The sequence below is a fragment of the Corvus hawaiiensis genome, chromosome 3 (genome assembly GCF_020740725.1).
Source record: "Corvus hawaiiensis isolate bCorHaw1 chromosome 3, bCorHaw1.pri.cur, whole genome shotgun sequence".
Taxonomy (NCBI): Eukaryota; Metazoa; Chordata; class Aves; order Passeriformes; family Corvidae; genus Corvus; species Corvus hawaiiensis.
The window spans coordinates 32,699,202-32,718,778 of record NC_063215.1 but is presented as its reverse complement, the minus strand read 5'-3'; the positions used below and the strand labels follow the sequence as shown (position 1 = coordinate 32,718,778).

The 19,577-nt window shown below is 37.2% G+C and overlaps 1 protein-coding gene across 5 annotated transcripts in view; it reads left to right on the top strand.

Annotated features, from left to right (window-relative positions):
- The window catches only part of COL12A1 (collagen type XII alpha 1 chain), a 101,371-nt gene extending 82,008 nt beyond the window's left edge, over positions 1-19,363 (top strand). For 3 of the 5 annotated variants that reach the window (XM_048297230.1, XM_048297227.1, XM_048297226.1), the window contains 12 exons: positions 231-284; positions 807-902; positions 2,334-2,387; positions 3,294-3,347; positions 4,529-4,582; positions 5,678-5,749; positions 11,574-11,609; positions 11,719-11,785; positions 13,362-13,550; positions 14,586-14,654; positions 15,693-15,863; positions 18,279-19,363. In XM_048297230.1, the coding sequence (XP_048153187.1) occupies positions 231-284; positions 807-902; positions 2,334-2,387; positions 3,294-3,347; positions 4,529-4,582; positions 5,678-5,749; positions 11,574-11,609; positions 11,719-11,785; positions 13,362-13,550; positions 14,586-14,654; positions 15,693-15,863; positions 18,279-18,460 (1,098 nt within the window). In that variant the 3' untranslated portion in view covers positions 18,461-19,363. Of the gene's footprint in view, positions 1-230; positions 285-806; positions 903-2,333; positions 2,388-3,293; positions 3,348-4,528; positions 4,583-5,677; positions 5,750-11,573; positions 11,610-11,718; positions 11,786-13,361; positions 13,551-14,585; positions 14,655-15,692; positions 15,864-16,257; positions 16,264-17,028; positions 17,386-18,278 lie in introns of those variants that run through there. The other 2 variants (XM_048297228.1, XM_048297229.1) reach the window with 2 other exon arrangements.
- The last annotated feature ends 214 nt before the right edge of the window (positions 19,364-19,577 follow it).

The window sequence follows — 19,577 nt, the reverse complement described above, 5'->3', positions numbered from 1 at the left end:
AAATAATAATTTTTCATGGGCTGAATTGGCAAGGCTGAAGTTGATGTGGTTTCCCTTAGTTCCTGATGCATATTTTATTCTACTACTCTTTTTAGCAGTGTGATCTGTACACTTCAAAACTTTGGAGCTTCACATAGGAGTTTGTTAGGGGAGTTCATAATGCACACTAGTAATATGCACCTTTGCTTTCTGTCTATAAAATACATTTTTTTTCCAAATACTCAATTTAGGGTGGCCCAGGCGCTAAAGGCCCCAGAGGTGAAAGGGGTTTGACTGGATCATCTGTAAGTATGTTTCCTAAAATGCATCTATAATAATGTTGCCACAGGCTTACTTGTGTGAAAATTTTTATGTTTAGTTTTAGGCTAAGAATGGAGATTGAAAATTCAGTTGAAAATATGCCTTTATGTTACTTTTGTGCAGCCTATTTGAGACTGTATATCATAGTCTGTGTAGCCTCAAAGGCATTGACCACATGTCAGGATACTGGGATTACATGCATCAGAGTGTTAATACACACTGCAGCATTATTGTTCTCTCCTCTGTACAGAGGAGATGACAATACTTCTAGTTAGCACTGCCAGAGGGCATGTACTGGCCTGAGACTGCCAACATGAATCAGAGAATAGCTTATGAAAGGGTATGCCTCTCGAACAATGTTTGTTCTATTTCCACCATTGTTCTGAAGTCTTAAATGTGTCTCCAGGCTTCTGACTTACCTTAAGTCTCTAACCCAAAGGATTTTGCAGTTACAGATTTCAGAAGGGATTCTCATTTACAATTTTGTTTCAATTTTCTGCTTTAAGGGTCCTCCTGGTCCTCGTGGTGAGACAGGTCCTCCTGGCCCTCAGGGTCCACCAGGTCCACAGGGTCCCAATGGGCTGTCAATCCCAGGTGAACCGGTGAGTGGACCTTTTGAGTGCCATCAGCAGGCAATGTGTGTGGAGCCAGAGCTGTCCATGGGGGTGGTGGTCTTGGGAAGAGGGCGGCACCTTTGCCTGAGTGTTCATCTGTCCCTGTTCCCAGCAGTATTGTGAGACACATGTCTTTCTGAAACAAGTCTCTTAATACAATAGCATTTTCTGTCCTGAATGGTGCATGTGCTTATGGGATTGTAATGAAGGGACAGAGTCTAAGTGCTGTAGTGTAAGTTGTGCTACTCTGTTTTCAGCCTTAATGGATTTTCTGTAGAGTTGCTAGGCATTTCAGTTTAAGGACTCAAAACTGTCAAACTGTGGTACAGCAAAATTAAGCATGCAATATTACTTTGAAGACTTTCTCACAGACTTACATGTTCAACTTCTATTTTCTGGCTTAAGTCAGTGGCTAGGGGTTTTCTTGGCAACAACATCCATGTTTTAGCAAGATGCTCCTTCTGATTTCATGTGCATGCCTTCAAAGCCAGAGTAACTTGTATTAACACTGATGAAGTTTCATGTGTTCTGGTTTTTATAGAAGATAGCATATATAACTCTTTGTCTGCATTGTGAATGTATTAAGGCTGCTTTTGCCATATTTTAATAAATAATCACCCTAAAAGAAGGAATATAATTCTAATGTTTCCTATTTAAGATCAACTAGAATTTTAATATATTCAGGAGCTTTTTTTATGAAGTCTTTGCTCAAAATATAAAGTTTATGGAAAGCAGAAGTGATGTCTAATTACATGCTGTGTCATTTTTCATTTGAAAATTGGTTGCCTGCTCCATCTGCAATGAAATTTGGTAAATGGAAAATAAAATGTACTTTAAAATAGACATTAGGAATACCTTCTGCTTTGTAAGGACAAAGTAGAATGATTTTTTTACCCTGTGTAGAACTCTTTTCATGGTTTTTTTTTGTTATATACTGGGAGGAAAAACTTAATCAGGATGATCTAGAGGTACCTAACAGCAAGAAATGACAAACAATCCTTTTACATGTGTAATACAAATAATACATTTATTCATCACACTCACTTGAAAAAGTCTGTAGAATGAAAACACCAACATTTGTGGAATTTCTTATTAGCTAACAAGAATTTAGAGCATTTTTGAGTCATGTAGTTTCATTTTTCATATCAATTGTGATCCATGTTCTCAGTGTATGTTTATAAAATTTTTGATTAGTAACAGTTGTTAATGATGGATTATTGTGCAAGCCACTGTAAAAAAAAATATTGTATTGTCAAGTTTAGCTCATGTGTATTTATAGACTGTGCATTTATACCATGTGCTGTAGCATATATGGAAGGCAAGCTAGTTGTGAAAGGCAACAAATTGCTTCTTTATACGCTCCTACACATTGTGTCCTGGAAGTATGATGTATTCTGTAATCATTTGTGAAAATTATAGGGTCGTCAAGGAATGAAAGGGGATGCTGGCCAGCCTGGACTACCAGGGCGATCAGTAAGTCAACACGTAGACAAGATAATATAATTTTACACTATTCCTGATGCAGCCTGGCTGCTGGCCAGCTGTCTTTGATGTCACTAGGAGTCAGAGGCTCTTCTCCCTAAGCCATAGTTTTGGAAGCATAGTTAGCTTACACTTAGAAATTTGAAATGTAGGAAATAGTAAACCATTCAAAACAGCAAAAGTGAAAAAACAGCCGTGCTTGGTCAAGCCAAATGTCCTTCTGGACAGTTGTGAATGTACAATGACAGACCACTGGATTAGGAAGAATACTCTGATAATCCCCCAAGAAGGTCTCTCATCTTCTGGCCACTTGCAGTTAAGTGTCTTCCTAAAATAAAGATTGCAAAATCTTTGCTGAGCCCTTCTTCAGCAATGTTGCCTAATTACTTTCTGCTTTTGGAATTCAAATGGCCGTGCTACATTAATTGTATGCTTTCTGAAAGAAGCAAGCAATATTAAATTTCAGTTATGTGCAGGTTTCTGTATTGTAAACTACAATAAAATAATTGGCCAAATTTAGATAATCTAAGGTCATTGATATGCACACATGGTGATATAACAAATATTCCTTGGTTACTATATTGTCCTTAATTTTACTGATGATAAAAATACTATATGGGGAATGCTTAAATGTTGTTGTGGATTGAGTTTCAGTTATCAGATAAGGTCAGTCATGGGCCAAGGGCCTTGTATTCTTTACCTGTTTCATTAGTCCTTATAACCCTGAGTAATACACTTTTAGGGAGTAATAATGTCCTGTAGGAAGCAATGCTACATGTTAATGTACAATGAGATTAGACAGAAAGGGGGGGAAGAACGTATGTACTTGAGATATATGGAATGACATAGCAGTGATGTTCTGTCACAGAGACAATTTCTCACTCTTTCTCCCTCCAGGGAACGCCAGGTTTACCTGGTCCACCTGGACCAGTGGGACCTCCAGGAGAAAGGGTAAGGTTTCCTCAGTTTATGTTCTGAAAAGACCAAGTAATGTCATTTCTGTGTTTTGCTGGATTTTTTCCCCTTCTTTATATATCTTTCCATTTTCAAATGTTTTTTCAAAAGGAGTCCTTTTATCAGTATCCCTTCTGGAGAGACAGAAACAGAAGGGTTGGAAACACCTCAGGGGTGAAAACCTCCCCAGACAGCAATCGTTCGCCAGATAGCTTCTGGAAAGATTGCCCTGCTCCCTCCCCTGACTAAGTTCTCAGCTGCCTTCACCCATAGAGCAGTGTGTCCCCTGAGCAGGGCTCTGCCAGGGCACTCAGCCCTGCTGTCCTCCCCCCTGCTGCAGGGGATCCCTTTGAAACTGCTTATCTCAATGTCTGGGAGATGTCATATTAGTAAGGAATCTGTCTGTGCCAAACTTACGTCAGGTTTGCTCCTAAACCTTTGGCTATCTGGAGCTAAGAACTTTTCTTTGGATGGAGAATTCTGAAATCTCTTCTAATGAAGGGTGTGTACACAGGTATTTCATTGTGGTTTGTTACAATTCCTTTCTTCTAACCGGGGTCAACTAAGTAAATCTGTTTTGTTGTCACAGTGGAATATCACCTTTAAGATGACTGAAGGAATGATTTGCCTTTACAGTCAAAATTAATAGCTGATATATGCATTTACAGCTGTCCTTCAGTGGGAGTTGATAGTTTGAAATGAAAACAGACAACTGTGTGATAGCCAGTTGCCAAAGAAGATACTGTTGGATTGGTGGGTCATGGACCATCAACATTAACTTGTGAATGCTATCTTTGATTACTGAAATGGGATTTCTCAGCATTCATTCTTTCAGGGGAAATATCTGAGAGGGAGGTGGCTCTCCAGTTAAGTAGAAACCTGTGATTCTCCAACTAAACTGTGAATGAGAGAACAGTGAAAAGAGATATTTTACTCCTCTGGGATAAAACGATGATTTATTTTCTTAAAAATACTAAGATTGATTTGGTTTTCAGTTTATCATCAAAAGTGTCTGAAGCTCATTGTTCCATAGCTTTCTCTAGCATGAGTTGTGATAGCTATTTTATAACTTATATTGTGGATAGGTTTTAAAAGAAATGATAGTAGTAATCAGTAGTATTGCAATTATATAATCGTAAAGGCCATTTTTCTCTAATCTTGCTTCTGTTTTTGAATAGGGTTTCACAGGAAAAGATGGTCCCACAGGTCCCAGAGGCCCACCAGGACCAGCGGTAAATATAGTTGTGTCTTTGATATACTCTGAATTAAGAGACCTGAGCCAAGAGAGAGCCACATGGACATTTTCCATTTCTGTCAAAAATGAAATGGATCCTTTGCTTAATTTCCTAAATGGGTTTGAAAAACTCTTGGTAGAAGGTGAGCAGACAGCTGGGCAAAGCATTTATTCACAAACATTTGTAGCAGTAGTTTTGAAACAGATTTCTGCTGGGGTAAATAAGGGAAGAACCAGTTTTTCTGGTTCTTTAGCCATGATATTTAAATGCATGGCTAGGTCTTCTGAAACCAATTGGCTTATTGCTTGTACACTGGTGAAAACAAACACTGTTAATACAAGTTTTTCTTGACAAGAGTATTTGAGGATTAGTTTTTGCTTAAAGAGGTGCTTCATTGTGTTTTGTGGGACCATGCTAGAAAAGAGGCTGGCTGTTAGAGAAAAGTATTTGTTGAATCAGACAGCCTGAGATAGGCAAGTTGCTGCAGCTCCATGTCACCGGGTCCAAACTGTAGCAAGTTGGAAGATGCATTTCTGGTAGGCAAATGCACACAGAGCACACATTTGCATTACATATATAGACAGCATTCTCTAAGGCAGGGTATTATTTGGGCTCCCCCACAATTGTCTTTCTCATATTCCTTTGTGAATATACAGATGAGCTTTTATCACATAATCTGATACTTTTAATTTTTTGTATATATCTAGTATCACTAGAACGACTTCTATGGTCTTCTTGTTGTGGATTTTTACTTGGATCACAGATCTGCTAGGTGAACCTAGAAGGACAAACTGCTCTTTACTGCTTTAGGAATTTGCCATTAAGAATGATACCAAAAACATATACACGCTCTCTGCATCTTTTGGTGCTGAAATGCCTGTTAAACTATGGTGTTACTTAAAAGAAGACATTTCCATGAAGAAACAAACTGTTTATTCCACAAAAAAAATTTCAAGCCTGATATGTACCTAACAGAAAACAGCCCAATAGGAGCCATTTTCAGTCTTACTTGGACTCAATACAGTAACATATTTCTTATTAGTGCTTAGGTTGTGTATTTCTACAATTCATTTTCCATGTCTTCTGCTGCAGGGTGCTCCCGGAGTTCCAGGAGTTGCTGGCCCAAGTGGAAAACCAGGGAAACCAGGAGATCGTGGGACACCAGTAAGATAATGATACACTTAGAGTATCAAATTTAAAATTATAGTCTGTTTATGAACATGAGAATTCTGCTGCTTTAAATAGTTGTCTTGCATTTATGATGGTGGTTAATACAGTGGAGCTGACCTAAACCCACAAGCCTTTCTTTAAAAATAATTTTATTTTTACAGTATGCCATTTTGCTGAGTTTAATAGTTGGGGCTGGAAATTGTGGTCTCTTGTTTCCACTAAAAAGACTGTAGGCTATTATGTGCCAAGACACATATTCATTCCTACACTGCATAAGCGTGAAAAACTAGGTCACCAAAATGATTGTAAAGTCTTTACATTGGTACATGTGTGTGTAGTAAAAAAGTGATAAACTGCTGAAGGTGGACAATCTTTGATAATATTACATAATCAGTTCTGTTTTGCAAATGTTTCGTGCTTTTTATAATGTTATTTCAAAATTATTTAGGAGTGGTTTCTGTGGGTTCTATTCAAACTTTTAAAGTGCTTCCTGAAAAGGGAGAAAGAGGAGGAGGTGCTGCCTCCCACCAACAGTTTCAGGAGAAATTTAATTTGATTCATTTATAGGATCTCTGAGAAATTATGCTTGAGTCAGGAGTGGAGACAGCAAGCGAAATGAGAAGTCATTCATTACTTGTGAATAATGTACGGCAGTCATCTAGAATTTTCCATCCTGCTTCAGTGAAGTTGTATATACAAAAGCTGGAAAATTTGAAAGGATATATAGTAGGCTGGGAAACTTGATGGCCATGAAGTGGAAGCTCCCAGGAGTGCCTGGAAGATGGGTCATTTCCTCATACACACATCTGTGTTTGCTGGACTATAAATTCCATTTCTCCTTGTAGTAGAACATATGGAGTGTCTTAGGAAAGTCTTGAAGCTTTCCCGCCTTTAGATATGCATTGTTAATGGGATATTCTTGCTTGGTTACATGCTGAATAGACACAGTCGGAGCACAAAGTGCTGTGCTTTGTTCACAAGGGAGCTTTAAGTTGTCAGGTGTATCTGATTTTTCCTTCATCTGGGACAATGGATAGCTGACCCAGTTCAGAAGCAAAGATCTGCAGGTAAATAATGTGTTTAGAAGGAAATCTGGCTACAAGACCAGTTTCAAGTCTTTTGCAAAGCAAGGCAGTCAATTCCTGTCCAAGCATCCTGTCTAAATTCTCTACACTCTAATTATTAAAGGTTCTTTTCAATTAGAAGTACATTTTTTTCCCCACAGTTATTGCACTTTCTTGTAATAGGACACTGCACATCATATTTACCATTTCTAAAGTTTCTAGAACAGATCCCAGCAGGAATTCTGGCTTGTACCTTGCACAGATGTTTTATCAGATTCCTGGTGGACAGAATTTCAAGGCCTTCCTTTGTGTGCAGTATTATAGTTGCCAAAGGTGCGGCCTGACAGCCAAATGCAACTTGCACTGTCATGAATCATAGTTCTGCCTGAAGAGAAAGATAATGAGGCTTCACATTGCCTCTGGTAAATACAAGGAATAAATAATTTTTGACCAGATCCTGCCATTTTTTCTTCTACCTGAACAATCTGTATTGCTAGTACTATTAAATGAAAGTCAGGAGAAAGACTACAAACCAAGGGATATTGTATTCCAGGTAAAAGGTATAAAAGTACCTGCAAATTATGAGCAGCCTTGGTGTTATGAAGTTATTCCCAGTGAACGTGGTCAGCCAGAGCTCCTTCCTGATGTATCCAGTACCACTCATGTGCTAAGCTGAGGCAGAGCACACCATAAACATTTCTCTACCTCACTGTGTACTTAATACTAGAACAAGTATATCCTAGAAATGTTAACTGAATTTTCATGGAAATAGGAAATTTGGCTTTTTGATCTGCTTACAAGTACCCCCAAGAGAAACTTAGGTGTTTTTCCAGTGTAGTAACAAAATGACTGAAAAGGGAACAGTAAGAGCACAAAGGAGTTGGTAATTTATTGAGAACTGAGTGCAGGCTATCCTAGAGGAGACTAAAATATCTGTCATCTGTCTGGTCAGAGAGTGAGAATTCCATAACAGTTCATACACATATCATAAGGTAACAACCATCAAGAATAAGAAAGACTTGTTAAACTAGAAGAGGATATTGGTTCAAGAAGAAATGGGTATGTTTTCTATGAATAAATATAACGGGAAATTGAAGATCTTGGACTATTAGAGAGGAGAAGTTCCAGTACTTGTTGTTTTATAGGTGTGAGACTGAAAACAGTAACAAGGGGTAGTTAGACCAAGTTGTGTTAAGGTAGAGCTGTCCCGTTTATAAAACAGACTCTGTGACAGCAGGGTCTGACTTTGTTGATTTAGACGGTTCCCAGGGAAAAATGCAAGGCATTTAGATTAGTAAGTAAGGTGCTATTAAACTGATGCCTCCAGAACCAAATAAACTGCGAAAACCTTCTGAGGGTAGTCCAAGTCTGTTGTGAGTTATATGCAGGTTTTGAGAATTTTGCATTCTCTGCTGCCATGTGTTCATTGCTCTTGCATCCATCTATGCAGATGTCCTAGATGAAGTCTCAAAAAGACACTGCTTTGGGAGCAATGAGCTGGTGGTTCTTGAGGGGAGCAAACATTCTTTTGGGAAAAACAATTGAGCACATTATCTTTAAAAGTAAAAATAGCAAAACTTCCTTTGTTTTGTCCTCCTTCAGCAGTAGAACTATGCTGCAGCCCCAGCCTTCATCCCACAGCTCAGAAAAAAATCCCACATGCAGCATAAACCAGCTTTTCCTTGCACTGACCCCAAGTGACTCCCTCATTGCAGGATATCAACAAAACAGAATGCCAGCAGCAGCTGCTGTTTCTCAAAACGCTGTCAAGCTGTTGGCTAAAGCGCACTTTTTTGTCTATTAAAAGAAAATAAACTGAAATTTAAGAGGCATATAGCCAAGTAGGAGGAAGATGCAAATAGCAACTCAGTAATTGCAGTTGTAATTATTTTTTTGAAAGTTTGTTTCTGAAATATCCAGGTGGAAAATGCACTTTATTGCTAGCATGGCCAGTCAGCCTCTAATCTTCAAATTTTAAAGTTAGTTCCAAATAGCTTGTAGACTTCCAGCCACAAGGCTGAATTAATGTGTGTTTGCAAGGTCACAAATTGAAGAATGAGGCTCATTTTATTTAAATGAATTTTAAAATTGACTGTGTGTTGCTTATAATGAAGGAATGGTGTTAGCATTTTCCTCACAGGGCAACCTTTGTTGTCGATATTTTGGAACAATGTTAGTGCTTTTGTTACCAGAGCACCTCCCTGTCTTACCAACATGACTTGTAGCTGAAGACAGCCCGAAGATCTTTTCTAGACCAGTCAGCAAAAATATTTCCAGAAACAGCATATATGATTTGAAGATTTTAAGTTTGCACACTTTTTTTCTTCTCTTCTCTTCTCTTCTCTTCTCTTCTCTTCTCTTCTCTTCTCTTCTCTTCTCTTCTCTTCTCTTCTCTTCTCTTCTCTTCTCTTCTCTTCTCTTCTCTTCTCTTCTCTCTCTTCTCTTCTCTTCTCTTCTCTTCTCTTCTCTTCTCTTCTCTTCTCTTCTCTTCTCTTCTCTTCTCTTCTCTTCTCTTCTCTTCTCTTCTCTTCTCTTCTCTTCTCCTCTCCTCTCCTCTCCTCTCCTCTCCTCTCCTCTCCTCTCCTCTCCTCTCCTCTGTGCAAATGTTCTGGCAAGTGAATTGGAACATGCCATTTAAGTAATTATCAGGATATTTTCAGGATAGTAGATGAGAAATCTGATTTATAATGCTTGGATTTACCTAGTGAATAAATAAAAGATGTACTGTATGGTTTGATTCTCATGGAAGGTTGTACTATGAAAGCCTTAGAATGAATGAGAATAAAACAAGCAGGTATTATAAATATATACAGAGCAGAGAATTTCAAAGGAATATGCTTGCAGAAAATAGAAAAATTGTCAAGTTTCAAACAGAAAGAGAAGCATGAATAGTTTTTAACCATTTTTCACCCCAGATTTTCATGTTATAGACTAGTGCAAGTAAAAAATCTATGGTTCAGTTCAATGGATATTTCATGTACATGTAATAGTTTATGAATGAGACCCTAATGTCTGTTTATTTGGGAATCAGGTATCTTTTAGAGCTTCAGTACATCATCATTTACCACAACGTTAATTATTGGAGAATGACAGACAGAAATGCCTTATTTTCCTGATGGTTTTGGTTGTTACCATTTATTTATGTTATGGCATTTACAAGTCCATAGTCTGTTTCAGCATGTAGCTGTAATAAGCTAAAACTAAAAACCAGACATTTCCCTGTGGACTTCACAGAGTAAGAAAAATATAGATTAAAGATGAAAGGACAGAAGGGAAAGAATATTCATCAGCTTAATGGGTATATTTTGTACTTATTAGCAGCTGCCTCATTGGTGGCATAATTTATTCCAATGGCACATTTATGGTGTCACCATTCTAAATCTTTCATTTGAATATGTACAATTAATTTTGCAAGAATGATCTGTTATTCATGATGCAAATGTACCGTATGACAACTGCTTAACTCAGTGATGGATGAACTGTCTCATATTTTCTGTGGCATGTCATGGGGTAGGTGTGTGCAACTGCAGCAGAGAAGCTCAGAGAGTACACCGAGTTTGCACCCTGACATACCCCAAGGGCATTTGTCTGCCCAAACCCTCAGTAGAAGTCTATCAAACAGTGTCACCACACTTGAGAGGTGTCTGCTGTGACCTCAGTGGAATGATCTAGTGTCTCGTGTTGTTGAAATTAATTGCGGGTACTGTAGGAATGTTATGAGAAACAGCTGCAGCCCACACTTGGCCTTTGCTTTGTTAATGGTGATAAATAGATTCCTTAAAGAAATACTACAGTGTAAAAAGCAGTAACACTCAGGATGTGTGTATAACTATGTGGAGAGCCATGCAGAGCAGCAGATGAGCAAACTGGTCTTTCACCTTTGAAATATGCTTTACGTTCAAATAGTAATTTAGGCTAGAAATGAGAATCTATATAAACTCATGCTAGCCCCCTCATTATTCCTGGTGTTTTAGATATGCACATACATATATAAAAATTAGAATCAGTCCTTCTGGTTTGCTTCTTGCATAGTACTCTTGAAAACTGAAAACCCCGCAACCACTAAACTATTCAAAGGCAAATGGAAAGTGCTGTTAGAGAAAAGTTGGCAAATGTTAGTAATTGTAAGGAGCTGAAAATAAGACTTCTATGAGACCTTTCTAAGACTAGAAATGGTTGAGAATTAAGAGGGAAGCTGTCATTATAAATAGAATAAGCACTTAATGCCATCTCTCTCCATGTTATGTGTCATCTCTGCATAACTCTATTTCACTTAATGCAGAATCTCTTTCACATGGGTTCATGAGGACTACCCTACCTTGACACGTGTTATTCTTCCTAACTTACCTTCTTTAAGGATAAGTTCGTCTTAAGACTTAAAATTAAAGTCATATATAACTCATACAACACCATTGACCATTTAGAGAAATGTGATGCTAGAAATTCAACTTTGAAATTGACAGTGTGATCCAAGTGTCAGAATACATCCATTTTTTGGTCCTTGTTTGAATTTTTCCTTCAGATCTTTTGCTTCTGCATCTGTTAGTGTGTTTTATGACAGACAAAAGATCATTGTTTCTCCACTCTTTTCTGACACCTGTTTTAGCATCTCTGAAATGAAAAGTTCAAGGAGAACCAGATCTTTCTTCTTGAAGGAGTAAAATTTTTTTTATAGAATTGCACGTTTCAAACCTATAGTTGGGGTGAAACAACATAATCCTTCAGTTGCTTAATTTTTACTTATTTTATTTTAGGGTGCACCTGGAATGAAGGGAGAAAAAGGTGACAGAGTAAGTCTGTTTAAAATCAGTTTTTATAATTATTTTTAAGTTAAACACTGTGTCTTTAAAAGTACAAACACTTGCTAATGAAACACTTGTTTTGCATTTGATTATTTAGGGTGATATTGCTTCTCAAAACATGATGCGAGCAGTTGCAAGACAAGTTTGTGAACAACTGATAAATGGTAAACAGTGTTGCTTGCTTTGTTTCCCATACTAATTTACTACTTTGTTAAAAAGAGACAACAATGGTTGAAATTTGAAGTGACAGACACTGGCCACAGAGCATGGTGAGAGCTTAACCAATCTGATAGCTATCCAATGCAAATGATTTGGTGGAAAAAATGTAGCAGCAAGTTTTTGCCAGATCCAGAGGCTAGATAATCACAGAATAACAGAATAACAGAATAAACTGAGCTGGGACTAATCTGTGACCTTTGGAAATACATATTCAAGTCTAACATTCTAGTGATGTTCCCTCTGTCATTTTGGTCCAAAATGACTTCATCTTTGCAATAAAATCAGTATATATTTTCTCATTAAACATGTCTTATCTTCAAGAGAAGGGAATCAGTGAGAAAAAGGATGCTCACTGCAGATACCTTGCCAGCGGGGAAAGACAGATGAGTGATGGGTAAATACTGTGCACAGAATCAGTGGTGCTACGCAAGGAAAAACAATATTTATTTGGAGATGGACTTTGAATTGAATTTCAGTCCTCTACTGCCACATAGTGCAGCTCTGCAGCCCATGAAGTTGTTTTCTATAGAGGCTTTCTCTCTGACCCTGTAGCAGTGCTTATGCTATCAGTAGATCTGCCAAGAAAGACAGAGGCAAATTTGTTTTAATATTGTATCTATTATAAGGGTAAGTGCTGACTGAGGAAAACAGATATATCTGTTGTATCATTAAGAGTGCTTGTGCACAGGGAGGAGGACAGTATGTCTCTTAAAAATGTCTGTGATGGTTGCTTATAAAAACATGTCTATTAGTTAGTCATCACAGAAGAAGGAAAGTTACATTCGTGAACACATTAGGCTTACAAATAAGGATATCATACCCAAGATATTTTAATATCTCTTTGAGCATCGCCACCTTATTTTTTTCATGTTCAGCTGATCTCTTCAGTGTTATGCTAGGATTATACACATTATACTAATCAGGTGTGTCTCTCCATTCCTTCCTGCATAGTTTCAAAATGGTGTTTCTTTTGTTCACACATCCTTTTTTTGGAAATGAAATTTTCCCATATGCAGAAGGTATATAGGTACAAGCCTGTGCATCCTACAGGCTTAAGAAAATGACTTCATTGACTGTGCTGCTAGCTCCACACATGAATAATTTATATTGCCTGTGGTAGCTGCAGAGCTCTGAAAGTATGTAGAAATGTGATACTACAGTTTTAGAAGTGGAGCAAGTCCTTTCTGTTCTTCAGAGTAAAAGCAACCTCTAAATAGAACTCTGAGAGTAAGAGTATTGCAAAAAAAAAAAGCCTCTTTTATGATTTTAATAGTTCGATGATAAATTTTTTAAATGTCATTGGCTTCCAGAATCTCCCTTATCTTTCCTCCCTGACTTCCTCCCTCCTCCATTTATGTTCAGCCTTCTTATCAGATGTTCATCTTAAGTCTTTCTAATTCATCTGTACTAATTTATTGAATGGGAACAAGAATAGGATTTAATTAAGAGAGATAATATTTTATTCCTTCCCACTCTGATAAAAGATTTGCACTCATTTCACATTTTTATTTTCTTTTGAAGGTCAAATGAGCCGGTTCAATCAAATGCTGAATCAAATCCCGAATGATTATTATTCAAACCGTAACCAGCCAGGTCCACCAGGTCCACCTGGCCCCCCAGGAGCTGCTGGGACAAGAGGAGAGCCTGGACCTGGAGGAAGACCAGGATTCCCAGGACCTCCTGGGGTCCAAGGACCACCTGGTGAAAGAGGTGAATAAATTCCAAGGCAGCTGTACTGTGGACATAGTGCAGGGGCTTCCAGAGGAGCAGTCTGCTCCCTTTACCATGTCAGACTAGGAAGCCCTGCTAGGCCTTTGGGATTGCCTGAGGGACACTGGTGATCTGAAAGACAAGGTTAACTAGATCAGTGCTTTCCTTTCTCTCTCTTGCTCAGGTTTCATGAAATACAAATTGGTGTAACATTTTGGCTGCTGTCTGAGGCTTCCACATAATATCCCAGGAAAATATTCTCAGAATTCTTCTGGCACCAAACAGCTGCATCTTGAAAGGCTGTTTGGAGTAACACAACTCTTTGCAAAATAGAACACTGATTAAGAGAGAAAATGAGTCATTAGCACATATAAAATGTAGGAGTTTAAAGAATTAGATCAACATCCTTAGCTCTTTACAATATTCTGAGGGAGGGAAGCAACTGAACTGAATATGACCATATGGGTAAACCTACTTTATGGCTGTCTTGGATCACTGCAATCACATGGGGTGTCTGTAGTGTCCTATGTTGTGTCCTTTGCTTATTTGAACTACTCTACTATAGCATAGGCTCAGTGCTGTGGTTTTTTGCTTATACTTTATATACTCGTTAAAAAAGGCTAGGAATAAATCAAGGAATTCAGGAGAATTTCCTAAACTTTTTTCATTGTAACTGTTCCTAAGAAAGTGTAACACCTCCTTTATGGCAGAAGTATTAAAGATTGAAATATCTGCTCATTTTTAGTTTAAAATAATAGGGTTCTGTGGTGTTCTCAGTATCTCAAAACTTTTCTGTTTGAGAAAATTTATTCATATTGTAACCTCTGCATCCTATTTTATTTTTAGGTTACTATATTTATATCCAAATTATTTTCCCAAATTCACATTTGAACATCTGTAGAACATAAATTTTAACCACTCTTGTTGCATTAAATAATGGGAAGTAAATATTAATGTTAGTGAGAGAGTGTGAAGAAATATTTGTTGATGTGGTTTCCTTTCTTTGATTGTCATTGCCTTTTTATTATTCTGTAGGAATCCCTGGAGAGAAAGGTGAAAGAGGGAGTGGATCCCAAGGACCACGAGGTTTGCCAGGACCACCTGGTAAATATTTTTGGTTTAATCAGATTACAGAAAAGTAGGAGAAAAGCAAACATTTCTTCATAGAGAATGAGGCTAGATATGGTGAATGAGCACCCTTTACTCTGTCCACTTCATGTTTTTGGCATGTATTAGCATTTACTCTAATAAATTTGTAGGAAACCCCAATAAAAATAGCAATTTAGAAAGACTTTTGGATGTGGCTAATAGGTATTTATCTTTTAATTTAGTCATCTGGCATGCTTGTTAATGTGAAAATGTGTTTCATGAAAATACATTGTCCAAATATTTGACAGATATTTTTCATAAGTCTTATCAGATGATTCTTTTGTAGTACCTTGTTTTGGTTTTTTTTTTACTTGCTGGACTACAAAATACTCCCACATGCAGAGTTACCATATGATAGAGCCAGATGATTTGACTATTAGTTTTGGGTTTTGTATCATGAAATTCTCTTTATGCCTTGGCATAAATCAGCTGCATCACTTGTTTCTGCTTGTAGTTTACTAGGCTAAAATGGTTTTTCATTACAGAACCATAATATGCTTGCAGCAAATTGTAGCCTCGGTTACTTGAAGCTGTACTTTTCTGCTAACCATAATAAGACTGGTTCCAAAACAAACATTACCTCATCTATCCTGGGGCTACTGGGCAGTATAATGGATGTACTCCTATATTTTAATTGAAATCCAGTGTGCTTGTCTAATCTAGTAGTTTCCCTTGAGATCATCATGTCTTACACAAACGGGAAATTAACCAGAGAATTCATTGATGTTTCTTTACTTGGCTCAAACCTTACTAAATTAGTTTCTAAGAATAAATACTTAAATAAGCCACACACAGAGAAGCAACTCATGATGAGTCACATTTCTAGATTTCTTTTGTTTTTCTTTCTGTTGACCCCCATACAGCAACAAAGTGCGAGTTCTTTCTCACCAAAGACAGCCTAGGCTGTGTAGTCTAGACAGAAGTATAGTTAGCTGTTTTATCAAGATGGCTCTTAAAGAAAACAACCTCCCAACCTCTCAATTCTAAAATTAGGTCCACAAGGAGAATCTAGAACTGGTCCACCAGGCTCCACAGGATCACGAGGACCACCAGGGCCACCAGGCCGTCCTGGAAATGCGGGTATTCGGGGTCCCCCAGGGCCACCAGGATATTGTGATTCATCCCAGTGTGCTAGCATCCCTTACAATGGCCAAGGATTCCCAGGTAGGTTAGGAACAACTTAACCTTAACCTTGCCTTAAATAGGCGTCACAGATGTGGCTGTTCATATTGAGCTGCTTTACATGAGACAGTCCTGCTAATCTGAATTTACTGAGTCGGGAGGAGATGGTTGCCGTGAGCAGGCTTGCCTCATTGTGATGTGCAGTTATATGAGCAGCCATTAAGACTTTGGTGTAGGATTACTTGATGTTATGCATGGTTTATTTTAAATAGGAAGTAGTGACTAAATATTGTAGTCTTGTTTTTTTTTTTTTTTTTTTTTTTTTTTTTTTAATGTAGATGGTTACTAGCTGGTAATGTTGCTCATAGGATTTAAGTGACCAATTTCTTCTCTTCTTTTTTCCCCCTCTATCACCACCCCTTCCAATCGTCTTCAGAACAAGGTTGAATTCTCCATGTTTCTCTTGAAAAATTAAAGGAATGCTGTGGTTGGCAGTTTCCATGTGTCTCTTTTAGAGCCATGTCAGAATTATTTATACAAAATTGATTCCTGAAATAAAAATTTTCCACAAAGGAAATCTATTTAATGATAACAGTGCAGACAACTAAAAAGCACCACTGTCCTACAATATCTACCAAGTTAAACACCATGGAGTCTGATTAGCCCTGAGTCATTTAAGCCTTCTGCTTTGTGATGTAGCTCAAAACAGTAGGCTGCTTCTGCAACCAAAACAGGAAGGGTCATAGTGACCACCAATTTTTGACTGGAAAGATTCTAATATATTTTAACATGGGGATCCTGCAGGACCACAGTATTGTTAACAAATTAATATGTATGCCTTGCCAGATCTCAAAATCAGTGTATGTGATACTACTATTGGATATGGTTTGCTGTTAGTGTAATTGTGCATGTATCCATGAAAACAAAAAGAAAAGAATATATATATATATGTACACACTTGCAGACTCAGTGATACTGGTTAAAGAGCCAGGTGGTTGTGCAGATCTCACAAAAATTTATTATTTAAATGAAAAATAAAGAAAATTGTACCTGTGATTCAGCAGTGTTTTTTCTAGTAAGCAGCTATGTATACATATATAAATATATGCCTAAGACTTAACTGTTATGTATTTAGTTGGATGAAAGTATGTTTTTGCACATCAGATGGACTTTTTAAAAGACTAACATCATCTTTGACCTGTTTCAGGTTTCGGCTAACACATTTTCTAAGTCGCCAGTGCTGCTTACAGTTTGAATACATGAAAATCCTGTTTCTGAGATGTTTGCGCACGTGCTTATTAGAAAATGAGTCCGTATGGATATTTCACCACGGATATGGTTCTTGAACCATGTTGACCTCATAGAACGGGGAGATACTTTTACTAACACAACTCGTGAATGAGATAAAGGACAGTGATATCAATTCATTAAGCCTATTGCATTTCAATAATAAAATAGACAGTCTTTCTTTTTTAAAAAATACCTAGACCACCAAAAACCTCAGTGGTGAAGGAGGCTTGTAAAACTACTAACCAGCAAAGGTAATGCCATTAGAAGAGAGAAAGATTTAACATGGAAAATGAGAAATAACTTATGTAAATAGTAAACTAATTGTGGCTTGTAAATGATTTGTATGGGACTGTATCCACTAAAATCTGTTAACAACTCTACGTGATACTTTTGCATAAAAGCCTGCTGCTGCTTGCTATATGCCAGAATAACATCTTTGACAACTTATGAAACCTACCTGTCTGTTGCTTGTTACCAACATGTCTGAATTGGGGCATATACCTTTTTTTTATGTGTAATCTTGTTGGACCTGTAACTGCAGTTATAAATACCAAAGTTTTATAATTATTTTTCTTCTGTTTTGCTGTAGTTTTTGGTGTTCCTGAAGCACCAGCTGTAACTCGGTTTGTTACGAGGAACAGCACGAGAAAGTGACATGTACTGTATATTGCCACTGGTGATAGTTATGTCTACACTTACTTTCCCATTCTCAGAGAAAATTAGTATATACCAAACCCATCTCTTCATTTTACCTGCTCCATGTCTTCTATTAATTATGCAGTTTAAAATAAAGCCCAATGCTTAGATTTACTGAAGTAGCTGTAAAATAGTAATTTTATTTGATTTGCTTTGGTTTTGTTTGGGTTTTTTTAAATAGTTTTACCATGATTTGTCCCTTGCCTAATTTATGACTCTTTCTGCACTGTTTTGTGTATTATAAATACAAAGCCTTTCAAGATGAATTTTAAACCTTTTATTATTTTACTGCCAAAAAAGCATTCGTGAGCAAAACTGAGAAACACCCCCAGTGAACTAATTATTTATATATTTATTATATGAAAATAAGGTTGAACTAACATTATGTAGACAGACTAACTTTCATTGCATATGTGGATTCAAAGACATGCGATAACTATTATGTTCAATCGGACAACTATTTTCAACCAGAACCATACGTGCCTGAAAGTGGACCCTATCAGCCTGAAGGTGAACCCTTTATAGTACCTATGGAGTCAGAAAGGAGAGAGGACGAGTATGAGGACTATGGAGTTGAAATGCATTCACCAGAATACCCTGAGCACATGCGCTGGAAAAGATCACTGTCAAGAAGTGCAAAAACAAAACCGTAAAAGATCTGTATCTTGGTTTGGTTTGTTTTGGTTGGTGGTTTTTTTGTTTTTTGCTGTGCTTGCATTTGCAGATACACACAGGGAGAGTGCAATATTGCCTTTTGCAATATGGCTTTCTGGTCTTTTCATATCAGACGCACCCCTGTTTTGTATCCTGCTTATGTGGGGATAGCAATGTGTGTATCCAAACACTTCATGTTGCTCTGGAAATGCTTGTAAAATACTGTTGCTTATAGTGGTTGCATACAGATTAAGGTGTGCATTCAGTTATCCCAGTGCTGCCTTTTCATTTAAATAATGTAAAAACAAATACATTAAAAAAAACCAGAAAACAAAACAAAACAAAACAAAAATAACCACAGAGCTGTTGCAAATTTTCTAAGGACTTTCTGCTTTAGCTCTACATTTTTTTTCTTTTTCAAATGCATGTATTCAGTTCAGTCAGATCACAGGTCTGCAATATCTAGTTAAAAAGAAACAAAAATTTCCCTCTCCTTCCAGTATCACTGTAATTTTCTTCTAAGTTACAATCTGCAGAGCATATACTGCTCTTATACATCTCCTCTAAACACCACAAACATTAAGTAGCTGAAATCATTGTATCAACTGGATACAGTTTAATAATGCCTGAAATCTCCTTGTTTGTAGACACAGTTACATTTATGCCAAATTGCAGTCAATCCTGCAGAGATGGAATTGCATGTTTATGTTGTATATTTAGTATGGATTTTTTTTTCAGAATACAATGTTTCTTAGTTACTGAAAGCAGTTGGAAATTGTTTGCAAGACTATGGATATAGAATTGCTGCTTTTATATTTTAACTGCAAATTGTGAATTTCACTGCCTTATATTATTTATTTCTGAAATGAAAGAGGCATTTTTCAATAAAACTACTGAAAATTTGTGTGTCTATTCATTTTTTGAAAGGCATTGTGGGACTAATATATTTGTATTGTATTAGTGTTATTTAGTCAATCATCTGAAAATGCCAGGTATCAAAAATTAATTAGAATGGGAATAGTCTAATAGGTATTTGGGCTGTGGTGGCTAGAGGTGGGTGGATGAAAGCAGGAGATGCCTCCTCTGTCTGAGGTATGAATAACTTTTAAGAAATTC